At 41.4% G+C, this 15,000-nt stretch overlaps 1 protein-coding gene across 1 annotated transcript in view; it reads left to right on the forward strand.

The window, feature by feature from the left end:
- Positions 1-15,000, forward strand: part of LOC139745982 (uncharacterized) — a 168,439-nt gene that overhangs the window by 127,584 nt on the left and 25,855 nt on the right. Inside the window, exons 5-6 of the mRNA XM_071656742.1 lie at positions 6,843-7,020; positions 10,998-11,154. Of these exons, the coding sequence (XP_071512843.1) occupies positions 6,843-7,020; positions 10,998-11,154 (335 nt within the window). The remainder of the gene's footprint in view (positions 1-6,842; positions 7,021-10,997; positions 11,155-15,000) is intronic.

Genomic DNA, 15,000 nt, shown 5'->3' on the forward strand with positions numbered 1-15,000 from the left:
ATTATTATTATTATTATTATTATTATTATTATTATTATTATTATTATTATTATTATTATTAATATTATTATCATTATTATTGTTATTATTATTATTATCATTATTATTATTATTATTATTATTATTATTATTATTATTATTAATATTATTATTATTATTATCATTATTATAATTATTATTATTATTATTATTATTATTATTATTATTATTATTATTATTATTATTATTATTATTATTATTATCATAATTATCATTATCATTATTATCATTATTATTATCATTATCATTATTATTATCATTATCATTTTCATTATTGTTATCATTATCATTACTATTATTATTAATATTATTGCTATTATTATCATTATCATCATTATCATTACTATTATCATTATTATATTATTATTGCTATTATCATTTGCTGTAGTAATAGAAGCAGCAGTAGTAGTATACTAGAGTCAATATCAGGTATTTTTCATTCGTGCAAGAGAAACCTCCTCATTTTTCTTTGTTACTTTTTCTTATTTTTCTTCCTAATTTTTTCCCACAATCATAAGTGAGGATGCATTTGACCTGACCCATAATGTCACTGCTTCTGTATGCAAAGTCTCTTTCTAATGTGCAGAAACTCTCGTGTGTTCCAGTGTCCAAGTTATTCAGTAACTTGAACATTTTCCATTCCAAATGGTTTATTTCTCGGTGAAAAAATGATTTTTGTTGGACTTTTTTGCGTGCATTTTAGCTATTCTTCATCTTTGATCAAGCTCTTGACCAGAACCAAGCAAATTATGTGAGGTTTTAGAAGGACGTGGCAGATAGTGAGTAGAATTTCTCTCGCTTAATAAAGGACATTTCTGGTTAAGATATTCAGCATTTTGTTTGCTGTATCATATGCAAATAGGCATTGCTTTGCATATCTAAGGTCATTCTTGATCATCCCTCTAAGGTCTTTTTCTTACTGTATTTCTCTCTATGGCTTATCGAGCATTTTACATGTACAACAGACATCTCTCTGAATAAAAAATATGCATTTGATAAGATTACAGTTCATATACCATATCACTAAGGACTTCCTCCATTTGTTTCAAATTCCTTTCAATCCCTGAACAATCTTTTTTTGTCTAGATTTTATTAACACTGATGAATGATGATGACACATGTGGGTCCTAGGACTGAGAGCCCTATGGAACAACGCTAGTTATTCATGAGCCATTCGGACGTTTTCCTCGTATAATACGACTTCTTGTTTTCTTTTGTAAACCTGTTTAACATCCAATCATACATTCCGTTTTCTATGACTTAAGCTTTACGGCAACTTGAACGGTCAGTCTTTCATACGGTATTTTTTTTCGGAAGTTTCTTCGATATCTGAAGCATCTAATGGTATATTGACGTCACAGGTACCATCTATACGACCGAAGAATTCTTATCTTATTATTTTGAATGTGGTCTTTCTTGTTGATTGATGGTTTCTTCATATATCACTACGTAGACGCTAAACGACATTATCCCTGATTAACGTTTCCAGCGTTTTATCCGAAATCAAAGAAAGACAAACGAGGTGGTAGTTTAAAATGCATTTCGTGTATATTGTTTTTGAAGACTGACGTTACATTCACAAAGGCTTCAGTTGTTCTGGATTCCCCTTCTTGTATAAATCTGTCTAGTGTTTTGGTCATCGACTATGGCAATCATCGGCTTAACTCTTTTGATATCTTAGGAGATATCATCAGGATCAGTTGGGACATCTTTGGATTGATAATTTCTAGATGCCATTTATTCACAGTTTTGAGTTAAAGTGCTACTTTCATCGATAATGGACCTATAATAATCTTTCTGTGCTTTACAGAATTAGAAAATTCATCAGTTATTCTCTTCACAATGGGAGAAGTTCTCTTTCAAACTCTTTATTTTTAGCCGTCTGATTTTCTTCCAACAATCTTGTAATCGTATGTAGATTCCTTGATCCTTTGGATTGCCACTTAGTTCTGAGTTTCTGTATAAATTTCTCTTACACTTGATGTTATAATTAACAAATTTTTTTTGCTCGTTGAACTTTGCATATCTTTCTCGCATCTTCTTTATTATCTCTTTGGGAATATTTTTTGCTATCAAGGATTATTATCTTCTTTCTGACGTTCCCCAACTCCTCCTCATCTTCGTGGCCATCTAGGAGCGCAATCCTATTAACACTAGTAATGTCCCGGCATACAGTGCCGAGGTTCGCTAACCTGGCAGCATCAAGTTGTCTTCTCTGAACTCGAGACAGAAGACTGCAGTGAAATCCAATGTCACAGGAGGTCACTGTTGCATGGGTTTTCACCACCTGACAGAAGATGTGCATCTTCGTCAACATCTGATGCCATGTGTGAAATATGATTAATTCTATTGGTTCTACGAATATTGGATTTGCAGAGCAATTTTTACTCATTTGATTAATCTGTTTTCCTCGTGATTACCTGATGAGAAAAATCAATCAGGACTGAAATCGATGAAATCTCCCACTGTTATCGGTGTATCTAGATGCAGTCTTCGTCAGCCAGGGTTGTTCCATAACCCAAGGGTTTCACAACCATCCTTGAGGAGTTCTGCAAAATTCTGCACAATCAAGAAAATATCAATTATGGAAATCCAGTGGTTCATACTTCACCGAAGCAGTTCTTTTAACTTGAGCATGGCTACTGGATGCCACGAAATTGCTTATGAATATTTTGGTTGTTACAACTAATATCAGACAGTTTAAAAAACATTTCTTTCGCAAAGTAAATGCTTTCATCAACTAAAACATCGTGGAAAAGAAGAGGAAAGTTGAATCAAGATGGACGAGTTGAAATTTTTTTTCAGATATCTTGGTTATTTCTGAAGTGTAAGGGTAATACATTACTAGGAGCAGATAACCAAGGTTTAGCAAGCCATCTGGACCGTACGTAAGGCACTGATCCCATTCTGAAAATTATAGTACCAAGGGAACATCCGTTTGTAATGGGACTTTACTTAGGCAGATAAAGTATCATTATAGCTTAAAAAAAAGGGGTAAAAAAGGACTATTGTTATTCCTAACATTCAGAAGTTCGAAGAACAAAAGGAAACTTGCTAAGAAATAGGAGTAAATGTTGCATCTGAATATGCAAATTCCATGGGGGACATTTTAGTAAGAAACTAATTTATGGATGGAAAAGGCCCACTCTCAGAAGTTCGAAGAACAAAAGGACACTTGCTAAGAAATAGGAGTAAATGTTGCATCTGGATATACAAATTCCATACGGAACATGTTAGTAAGAAACTAATTCATGGATGCAAGAGACCCAGAGTCAGTAAGCAGTACTGTACTTTTACAAAGAGTGTCCTGGCAATGTTTATGCTGGTGAGATAAGGAGAGATAGAGCTGTTGCCGGACTCTGACCGCTCGAGAGGAATCAACGAATGACAGGTTCACTTTGGACCAGGTTCTACCATCGGGAATGCTCTTCGAAGAACTTCCCACTCCAGAGGAGGTCACATTACCCTGTCACTGAAGTTAGCGCAGCCTTGGGCGGCAGGAGCCCCTGATAAGACATCCTGGGCAATAACAGGAGTCTTTTCTTTGAAATTGGTCTTAGGAAAATGAAAAAAAGGAAGAGGCTTAAACGAAAAAAGAATTCATATTCATAAGCGAGACATATGAACTGGTAATAAGAAAAGTCTTGCTGAAGACTTTCATACAATGATCGACCTCAGTGAGTGTCATCTATAATCTGAAGACTAATAACAATTTCTAGAAAGGCATTGCAGAATCTAGGTCGGTACGCTACGTGCAAATTTTTGATTTATGAGACGACCAGGTTTCCTCCTCCAGAAAAAGCTGTGATGAGGATGTGAATGGGCGAATATTACCCAAGGACACGAGGGATTAGCCTCTCATCCAGTCTAATCAACGTCTCAGATTTTCAGGTCAGGTCACAACCGGCGGGTCTTGTAGCTCTCCAAAGTCACACGCTACTCAGACGCAAAGGTTAATTTTTTTTCTTTTTTGTTGAGCGTTTTCAAACCACATTTCCATACCTGATAACCTCGCCATTTCCCGCGTTAGCGAGGTAGCCTTAAGAACAGAGGACTGAGCCTTAGAGGGAATATCCTAACTTAGCCCCCTTCACTGTTCCTTCTTTTGGAAAATTAAAAACGCTAGGGGCAGATTTCCAGCCCTGGAGATAGGGGGAAAAAATAATACTGGCCACGTATTCCCTGCGTGTCGTAGAATACCGGGAGCAGGTGGCTGGAAATCTTCCCTTCCTGTATTACTTTCAAAAACAAGGAACAGAGCAAGGAGCCAAGTGATAAATTTCCCCCCCCCTAAAGCTCTGTCATCTGGCCATGACGCTATCTCGCTCAGGCGGGAGATGGCGAGCTTATCAGGTAAGGAAATGTGGTTAGAAAATGTTCGACACAAAGAAAAAAGAAGAAACGTTTTCCAAGACGCCGAGAGACATGCCACACTCCTGCGTCTCTTCCAGGCGACTGTGGGTCGTACCCCAGTCCTGGAGGTGGGAGACAGGTGGTGGGAGTCGGGAGGTAAGAAGCCTTGACAGGGAAGGAGGGAAATATTACAAAAGAAAATTGTGAAGGAACTATACCGGCAGGTGAACTGGGGAGCAACGCGAGAGTGCAGGAGGAGGAGGAGGAGGAGGAGATGACAAGTTATGAAGGGCGATGGACACAGGGAGAGACGAAAAAAAGGAGGAATTTCCTTGTAGGATACACGAGAAGAGGTACACGGCCCACTGATTAAGAATGGGTGAGCGGGGGGTTGAAAATATAATGGACTGGAAAATGTGGTAACGAGATAAGAGACGGAGACAAGGATAGGAGGGGATTAATTAGGATGAGAAAAATGAAGCTGAGATTAGGGGAAAAATCAGATGACCTGACCTTACATAAATGAGAGATGAAGCGACACGTGAAGCAGGAAAAAATTCATCGAGATTTTGGGGACGATTTAGTTGGCGAGAGCGAAGAATATAAAGCGATAAAGGCTCTGTGGAGGCTGGGGTATTAGCGTGTTAGATACATCATCATAGGAAATTAACTAAGGTGTTCACTTCAACAAAAGTGAGGCATTTAAGGATCGCATACCATCATCCCCCTCAAGGAGTAATGTAACAGGAGGATCGCATGCTGCTTTACCCGTTAAAGGTGTACTGGAACAGGAGATCAAAAATCACCAAGAAATATGGGGTGAAATATAGTTATCACAAGAACCAAATGGCCATTAGGGTCCTGAGGATAATTCAGAGCGTAGGAGAACTTACGAAGATCATTTATAGGAAATTGTCAATAATATTCTCAAGACAAAGAGGTAATGAGTGCAAGAACATCTGAAAGGAATACGAAAACCTAAAATATCATTTCCCTCAGGCATGAACCGAGAGAAACGAAACCAAGAAAAAGCATAGAAGAAAAAAAAAAGAAGCAAGACATTCTCCTAAAACCTAAACCACCTGATATGTCAATTTTCTAAATCCCAAGTGACTACAGACATCGTTCATCTCTTACCTCAACATCACCAGAAGCAAGATCTTCCTCTCACATTCGATATAGCAGGAAGTGAGCAGTCATCAAGAACACATGAGAGACGCTGGGTAAAGCTGATCCCACAATGTCATTACAACCTCCAGGAATTTGTTTTGTTGCGCGCTAGATCCAATAACAGGAAATACCTCCCGAAGAAATCTTTTCCTTTTGGTGGTGAAGACATTCTGACTTCGATTCCTCCTTGACATCCTGTTGTTGTTCGTGATAGAGACTGCGTATGAGGAGCTCGTGCACGATCTCATTAGTCTTACAGGTCTTCGTTAAGCTTGGCAATGCGTGCAGTGTGATCATCACATCTGGGCTGGAGAAAGACGAGGGTTGTGATGATGCTGGATCGTTAGAGTCTCCGCGACACTTTAGTGTTAATACCAAGACACCTGAAATTTTAAGTTTGTGTCCAATTTTTTTGGCATCTCGTCGGTAAAATTTACCATATGAAACTATGTAACATATGTACTAAAATACGAATTGTAAGATTTTATGTAATATCAACCCACTGGGGTCTGATTAAGACCCTTTGTGACCCCTGTAATCCTTTTACGCTACCGCTCACAGGATGAGCATGGGGTGCGCAATAAACTTACCTGGGACACCGGCACAGATCAATTAATCTGGTGCTGGAAAGAGTTGAGGTTTCTCTTGCCTGCAGGACTTTAGACTGATGGTGTTGTAGACGGGGATATCTAATGGCTGAAGAAAGTTAGGGTATCTTGTGCCATGCACACTGACACCTATACCCTACCATTCTTTCAACTTTTCCTGGACAGTCCTCGAGCCCTCCTTTTCTCTTCTTTTCCTGAAGTAATCCCTGCTTTATTCTCTACTTCCATTAATCCTAAGAAACGCCTCTCATGTCTCTTTCTGTACTCAGTACACATCTGACTTTTACAACCGTCCTCCAGGCTCAATAATCTCTCAATCCCTTCCTTATATTTTCTCTTCCAGCTATTTTTCTTTCCATCTCCCTTCTCTCTTGCGTCCTACCCCTCCAGAACGTTTTTACTAACCTCTATCTCTGAGCTTTTTCCCTTAATCAGTCCCCTATCTTGCTCCTTGCTATTTCAATGATCTCCCACACCTCTTCTTGCCTTTATTGCACGCGTATAAAAGATTTCGCCTCCGTGAGTTTGTTCTGATTTGGTTCTCCGAATCATTCTTCTAAGATATGATGTTATATTATTCATATGAGCTTCACTGTCGACCTATGTCCCGTCAGACATCCACCTACCTCTCCTGTAAGGCCTCAATATTTATACCAGTGTGTGTTCCTCCAGCAGAGAGTGGGTTCGGGGTGCGGACGAAGGTGTTGGTGTGCGTCGTGCTGGTGTTGGCGGCCGTGGCTGGCGTGGGCGTGGGCGTTCCCCTGGCTCTGCGGGTTGACCCCGGAGCATCACTCCAGCAGCGTCTCACTACGGCGAAGACGCTACTCAGGGACACGCCGCTCTTCGACGGGTGAGTGACGTAGAAATGTGACGTCATTATATGTTTACATTTTGATGGCTCCAGTGACGCCCCCAAGGTTTTTACGTCTTGGTTGGCTAAGGGACGAAAAGCTTTTTCATTCTGTCTCTAAAAGGATTACACAATTCGTTATAGATTTACGTTACGGTGACTAATGCTAACTTCATTGATGATACATGTGATGCAAAATGTTATAGCAAATACACTTCCAGTGATGAGGATGGATGTGAGTGAGTAAGAACGTTAGTGTAACGAACATGTGATGAGACATTTTATGTTCATATTCCATTTTCCTGTTAGTTAATCTTCAATTTTCTTTTGATATCCTGTTGCAGGTTTGTATGCACTGAAGAAAATATGTATATTGTTTTATATGTATGTAAACACACACTCACATATACACACACACATATATACACCAAACCACTCCTAGATACTTGCAAAGATATATACTCTTTCCGCCCCCCCCCAGAAGAAATTAGTGAGCCAGAACAAAATTTACAGTAAGGGAAATAATCAGGCTGGTGAGTGAAGCAGCGAAGCAGATGCCCAGACTATTCATCGATGACAGAGTTGTACTGATGATCAATTTCACTTATGTAGAAACAGACTGGAGAAATTCGATTGCCATGGAGACTCAAAAACTTCATAGTCTGTATAGAGAAGGATTGATCGTATCAATATGTTAATCACAAACACATTCTAGGACCAGAGAGGTTGATGCACAACGTAACATGTACATCTGATCGTCACACAACGTAACATGTACTGTATACCTGAACATCACACAGCGCAACATATAAAATGAGAATATCATATGTAATGCACCATTTCGAAAGAGGCATCACGTGACACTTGCGGTTGATTATCTGGTAAATGGACGACACAGAACGAACATGTGATGAAACCAAACTCATAGAAACAACACAAAACTGATATAATTTCTGTGGCAACATAAACTGGGAAATGATATTCGTTACTCATGGTGTGGGTCACTCTAGTGCAAGGTTCTGTGAAATTGTATAGTAAGGTCTATCAAATCGTGGGAACCTTTAGCTTCAAACACAGAGGGAAAATTGAAATGGAGAGGAAAATGTATTTCAGAAAAGCTGTCAAAAATGGAGAGAGCAAAGTGATGTAGTGTAAAAAGCTGTAGAAATGGAAGGGGATGGATATAGCAGAAAGAAGGAAAATAGAAATTTTGAAGAATGTTATAGAGAAGAAGGCAGAAGATAATCCAAAATAGAAATTTTGAAGAATGGTATAGAGAAGAAGGCTGAAGATAATCCAAAATAGAAATTTTGAAAAATATTATAGAGAAGAAGGCAGAAGATAATCCAAAATAGAAATTTTGAAGAATATTATAGAGAAGAAGGCAGAAGATAATCCAAAATAGAAATTTTGAAGAATATTATAGAGAAGAAGGCTGAAGATAATCCCAAAGTTTTCCAAGAATTCATCTGGAGTGAAGCGTCAACTAAAGAACTGCTAATCCGGATGAGGGATTCGGAGGGAAGACGCGTTGAGGATAATATGAAGACTTGTGAGCTGGATGATAAGTTCAGAAATATTTCCACAGACCCAACGCAAGTGAGATGGAATGGTGAGGAGGTCTCGGAGACCACTGACATTACAAGAAACAAAATAAGTAGACTGTTAAAGGGACCTTGACCTTGACTCAGGGTCCTTTATGAGCTCAAGACCTGTGGAGGGACGCTTGATGTACCATTGTGATAATGATGTTCCTAGAGGAAAGTAAGATGCCAGGAAATTGAAAATGATCAGATACGTTTAACCTGCAGTCCAGCCTTTCAGACAAGTGGGAATGAGAAAGGAAATGAATGTCTAACTGTAAGGTAAAAAAACTACCAAAGCGAGGCATAAGACAGTATAAGGATATGAGGCCATATGTAACAAACCTCTTGGACGTCTTGAAAAAAGTAAGATTTGTATTAGAGAAAATATAATGGTTGAGTAGATTGCGTGTATCAGAATTGTTAGAAAGCACGGAAGTGTTTGTTAAAGTGGCCGGATCTTAAGGCGGAGGAATAACGGAAGGGAGAAGGAGGAGGAGGAGGAGGAGAACTCCTTTATTGACTGAAATTTACTTCAGTGGAAGGGAACAAAGAACGCTTGCCAGCACAACCTCCTGCTCGCAGTGGGTTGGGTTGTCAACACTGGCGCACTGTAAGAGTTGGCCTTGGAATAATAATTTTTTTTTATGTTAGCTGAAACGGCACGGGCAGATGAGGCCCTAATCAAGGCCATCCCATTAACGCTCTCTCTCTCTCTCTCTCTCTCTCTCTCTCTCTCTCTCTCTCTCTCTCTCTCTCTCTCTCTCTCTCTCTCTCTCTCTATATATATATATATATATATATATATATACACACACCCTTGCTTGATCCAGGTTTCCATTTTATCGACCAACTCGTAGGGTTGGATGAACAGCTGGGTTGACTGTGGACCGGCTGCCGTAACCAGGATTCGAACCTATGCACTCAACCCTGGCCGTCCGTGAACGCGTCACGGTCTGGAACGCTTACCGCTACATAACAAGAGTCCATTGACCTACGTATACGACTTAGTAGATGGATTGAACTGATACCTGATAAATACGTTATGTTTGTGGATGACGCCAACGTCATAAGGGAAATAAGAAAGTGAGAAGAATGGCATAAACAATCAAGGTCGGCGTAAACATACTCTGAAATTGGCATGATAAGTGGCTGGTCTATTTCAACCCGAGTAAGTTAAAAGCAAGGAGCATAGATGGTAGTGGTGGATGGCCAAGATGCGAGAATCAGGTAGAAGGAAACAAGCTGTGTGGATCTGGGAAGTCGACTGCACCTATATTGTCGTCATCTTCAAGAGATCTGTAAAGGACGAAAGCTGAATACTGGCAAATAGTAGAATCGAAATATTGAGCAAAGTCTAGCAAAGTCCTTATAGCTTAGTAATATTAGTCCAGTGTTAAATATCTTTCACCTGAGATCATCGCACTTAAGAATCACAAAGAACGAGTAGAGAAGGTACAGAAGACCACAAGGATATAAACAGAATTGATAGAACCGAATAACAGTTAGAGATAAGAGGCCAAGCAGGAAAGAAGGAGAAGGCTTGAGTTCAACGCAGACCTTTCAAGATTTCAGGCTAGTTCGATGATGTCAAAAGTGAACAGTTCTTCGAACGATGCAAAAATATCAGAACTTGAGGCCATGAATTCTAATCAAACGAAAATCCCTCTTTCTTTCCGCTGTAAACCCATTTCCTAGACCCAAAAGAAACCTTATTCTGGCACAGGACCTCCTCCATCTCGGTGCATGCACGATTCCATTTCTACCTTCATATAAACCCCATTTTCCCCGAGTATAAATTCTTTCCTCACGCCGTGTGATTTCCTCTTTTACCGTACTGGAAATGTTCCAGTCTCTCTCCTATGCCATTCATTCCCCCCCATCTCCAATCTAAGGTATTTCTTGACTCAGTGCAGCCACTCTCTCATCAGGTCCAACCCACTCTACTCTCCCCACTCACCGCCTCTCCTTTCCTCATGGGATCTCTCTTCTTGATGGGAAACCTTCTCCTCCCACTGTCTAATCCCTTCCTCCTACTCTGTTTGGCCCAACTTCCCCCACACATGATGTAACCCGTCTCTCTCTCTCTCTCTCTCTCTCTCTCTCTCTCTCTCTCTCTCTCTCTCTCTCTCTCTCTCTCTCTCTCTCTCTCTCTCTCTCTCTCTCTCTCTCTCTCTCTCTCTCTCTCTCCCAGTACACAATACACCTACAATAATTGCCCTGCCTTCCTCCTCCTTAGACCCCCCCTTGCTCTCCATGCCAGTATCATGTGTCTCTCTCTCTCTCTCTCCCCCCCCCCAGCAAAACTACCTCCTGCCCTACCATTCAACCCATCTTTCCCCTCTCCCTTTCCCTCCCACCTTCGCCATCTAAAATGCCACCTCCTCTCACCAGGCACAACGACCTGCCGTGGAACATCCGGAAGTTCATGCACAACAAACTCCACAGCTTCAACTTCACGGCGGAGCTCAAGAAACTTCGTCCCTGGTCCCGTTCCTCCTGGTCCCACACGGACCTCCCCAGGCTCAAGGAGGGCATGGTAGGTGCTCAGGTGAGTCCATGATCATACCATGACATACTTAGACTCAAGCTTGGGTGGGGAGGAGAGGGAGGTGTGTGGTACGATCGCAGGTGAGTGTCGTTGGCGTATGAAAGGGGCTCAGGTGGACCCCCAATCGTCTTACGCCGACCTATGAAAGCTGTGGAAGGGAACGGTAAGTGCTAAAGTGCAGACTGCTTACTCAGTCTTACTGGGATGACTTGGTGAATCACTGGAGCGCGGTGTGGTTGGCTCATGTGAGCACGTCGTCCCCGACCGACTTTTCCATGCTTAGGGAAGGAATTACACGCAGCGCCTCAGCACATCTGAGAAGTTATATAAGCTCGGGTTAGTTTATATTTCAGTGGAGACGAACCCAGACCCGTCGAGAGGATAAGTGCCCAAATGACTTTGCTACTGACGTAGGTGAGTCGTCAAGCTGTCCAGGAACATAAGACGGGAGGGTCTAGGCAGCGCGAGAGAGGTTGCTCGGATGGGTGAGGAGTACACGGTCTTCGTTCAGTGCTGGACAAATTTAAGGTCAAGGAAGGAGCTGTAGTGACCAGGGATGGATGATTCAAGGTGTATAAGAGGCAGACTGCTTGCCCTGGCCCTGTGGTATCATCGAGCCCCAGCCATAGACCAGGGAGGATATATGTTAGGTGCCTGGTTGAGTCTAGACAGCGTGGGGAGTAGCAGAGATAGATTCTCTATATCTACGTTGACCATGATGCATGAAGGACATGTGACATGGCCGGATGACCCACGTATTGCATTAGGTTCTGAGGAACCATGGTGCGAAGTCCTCCATTCAGGGGACATGGCAGGTGGCTCATATGACTCAACATAAACCAGACGAGACTAAGGGAGTGGTTCATAAGTACATAGTTAAGAACTGTTGGCGTAATGAGAAGCCCAGATGGAATCAGTGGCTTCGGTTGGGCAGAAAATGGGAACCATGACAAGTTACGCGCGCGCGTGCGCACACACACACACACACACACACACACACACACACACACACACACACACACACACACATTACTTGTACATTATCATCTTACATCCCCACGACCACTTACATGGTGCTCTTGCTTCTTTGACGCTGCACTTTTGCACAGGAACTGGGAAATGATAGACTCCTCTAGAATAAGGAGCTTGTCGACCAAACCTTCCTCCTTCTTGTCAGTATTTATTCGCCGTTTTCCGCCGCTTTAGGGAGGTAACGCCAGGCACAGAGGAGGGAAATGGTCTCATTAACCTTCATCCATTCAGTCTCTAGCTGCCATATATAATGCACCGAAACCAGAGCGTCCCTATCCATACCCAGGGTTTGCCAATCTTTCCATGGTTTCCTCTGATCGCATTATTTGCCCTGTTTTAGACACAGTGACGACATTAATGACCAACAAAGAACAGGTCGTTGCTGGGAAAGTGTCAGGCCGCTGAAGGACAGTCAATTGCAAAGGTTATAACTTTTAGTACTTGGAACTGTTGATGTCACATACAGTCTCCTGGGCCTCGAGTTTTACTATCAAGTAACAAAAGCCTCCATTACCTGACACTCTTACTGAATGATATAAAGAAAGGAAAAATAAACATATCAAAAGTAAATGGCTGACGCTGAGCATTCATCCACCAGAACAATAATACAATTCATCAGTTGGTATTGACCCTTACTGTTCAGACTCTGATATCATAATTCCATTTCGCTCATGGATGAAATCATGATAATGAAATAAAGTTCAATAATGTTACGGAACGTCGACTGTTCCCGGATACGCTTATTTGAAAACGATGTTTTATATACACACACACACACATATATATATATATATATATATATATATATATATATATATATATATATATATATATATATATATATATATATATTCATTTATTTATATTCATTGATTATACTTTGTCGCTGCCTCCCGTGTTAGCGAGGTAGCGCAAGCAAACAGACGAAAGAATAGCCCAACCCACCCACATACACATGTATATACATACACGTCCACACACGCACATATACATACCTATACATTTCAACGTATACATGTATATACACACACAGACATACACATATATACACATATACATAATTCATACTTGCTGCCTTTATTCATTCCTGTCGCCACCCCGCCACACATGAAATGACATCCCTCCCTTCCCCACGCACGCGCGCGACGTAACGATAGGAAAAGATAACAAAGGCCACATTCGTTCACACTCAGTCTCTGGCTGTCATGTATAATGCACCGAAACCAAAGCTCCCTTTCCACATCCAGGACCCACAAAACTTTCCATGATTTACCCCAGATGCTTCGCATGCCCTGGTTCAATCCATTGACAGAACGTCGACCTCGGTATACCACGTCGTTCCAGTTCACTCTGTTCCTTGCATGCCTTTCACCCCTCTGCATGTTCAGGCCCCGATCGTTCAAAATCTTTTTCACTCCATTCTTCAAATTCCAATTTGATCTCCCACTTCTCCTCGTTCCCTCTACCTCTGTCACTTACATCCTCCGTCAATCTTTCCTCACTCATTCTCTCCATGTGACCAAACCATTTCAATACACCCTCTTCTAGTCTCTCAACCACACGCTTTTTATTACCACACATCTCTCTTACCCTTTCATTACTTACTCGATCAATCTACCTCACACCACATATTGTCCTCAAATATCTTATTTCCAACACATCCACCATCCTCCGCACACCCCCCTGTATAGCCCACGCCTCGCAACCATATAACATTGTTGGAACCACTATTCCTTCAAACATAGCCATTTTTGCTTTCCGAGATAATGTTCTCGTCTTCCACACATTCTTCAACGCTCCCAGAACTTTCGCCCCCTCCCCCACCCTGTGACTCACTTCCGCTTTCATGGTTCCATCCGCTGCCAAATCCACTCCCAGGTAATCAAAACACTTCACTTCCTCAAGTTTTTCTCCTTTCAAACTTATCTCCCAGTTGACTTGTCCCTCAACCCTGCTGTACCTAATAACCTCGCTCTTATTCACATTTACTCTCAGCTTTCTTCATTCACACACTTTACCAAACTCAGTCACCAGCTTCTGCAGTTTCTCACCCGAATCAGCCACCAGCGTTGTATCATCAGCGAACAACAACTGACTCACTTCCCAAGCCCTCTCATCCACAACAGACTGCCCCAATCTCCAAAACTCTTGCATTCACCTCCCTAACAACCCCATCCATAAACAAATTGAACAACCATGGAGACAGCACACTGAGAACCAATCACTTTTGTTTCTTCCTACTCGTACAAACGCGTTACATCCTGGATAAAAACTTTTCACTGCTTCTAGCAACTTGCCTCCCACACCATATAGTCTTAATGCCTTCCACAGAGCATCTCTATCAACTCTATCATATGCCTTCTCCAGATCCATAAATGCTACATACAAATCCATTTGTTTTTCTAAGTATTCCTCATATACATTCTTCAGAGCAAACACCTGATCCACACATCCTTTACCACTTCTGAAACTACACTGCTCTTCCCCAGTCTGATGCTCTGTACATGCCTTCACCCTCTCAATCAATACCCTCCCATATAATTTCCCAGGAATACTCAACAAAGTTATACCTCTGTAATTTGAACACTCGCCATTATTCTCTTTCCCTTTGTACAATGTAGTAAAGGAACTCTTGTCTCGCTCTTCAAGAGCTCATCCAAGCCTCGCTCTTCCCTATATCCATGGTTCATCTACCAGACTCGACGATGATAATGTATAATGAGACGACAAGCACTACGCAAGCGTCCTCCCAACCATGATCTACATGCCACCCCGCCAGATATCATCCCATTTGGAACTACTCTCCCCAGACAT

This window comes from Panulirus ornatus, chromosome 63 (genome assembly GCF_036320965.1).
Source record: "Panulirus ornatus isolate Po-2019 chromosome 63, ASM3632096v1, whole genome shotgun sequence".
Classification (NCBI taxonomy): domain Eukaryota; kingdom Metazoa; phylum Arthropoda; class Malacostraca; order Decapoda; family Palinuridae; genus Panulirus; species Panulirus ornatus.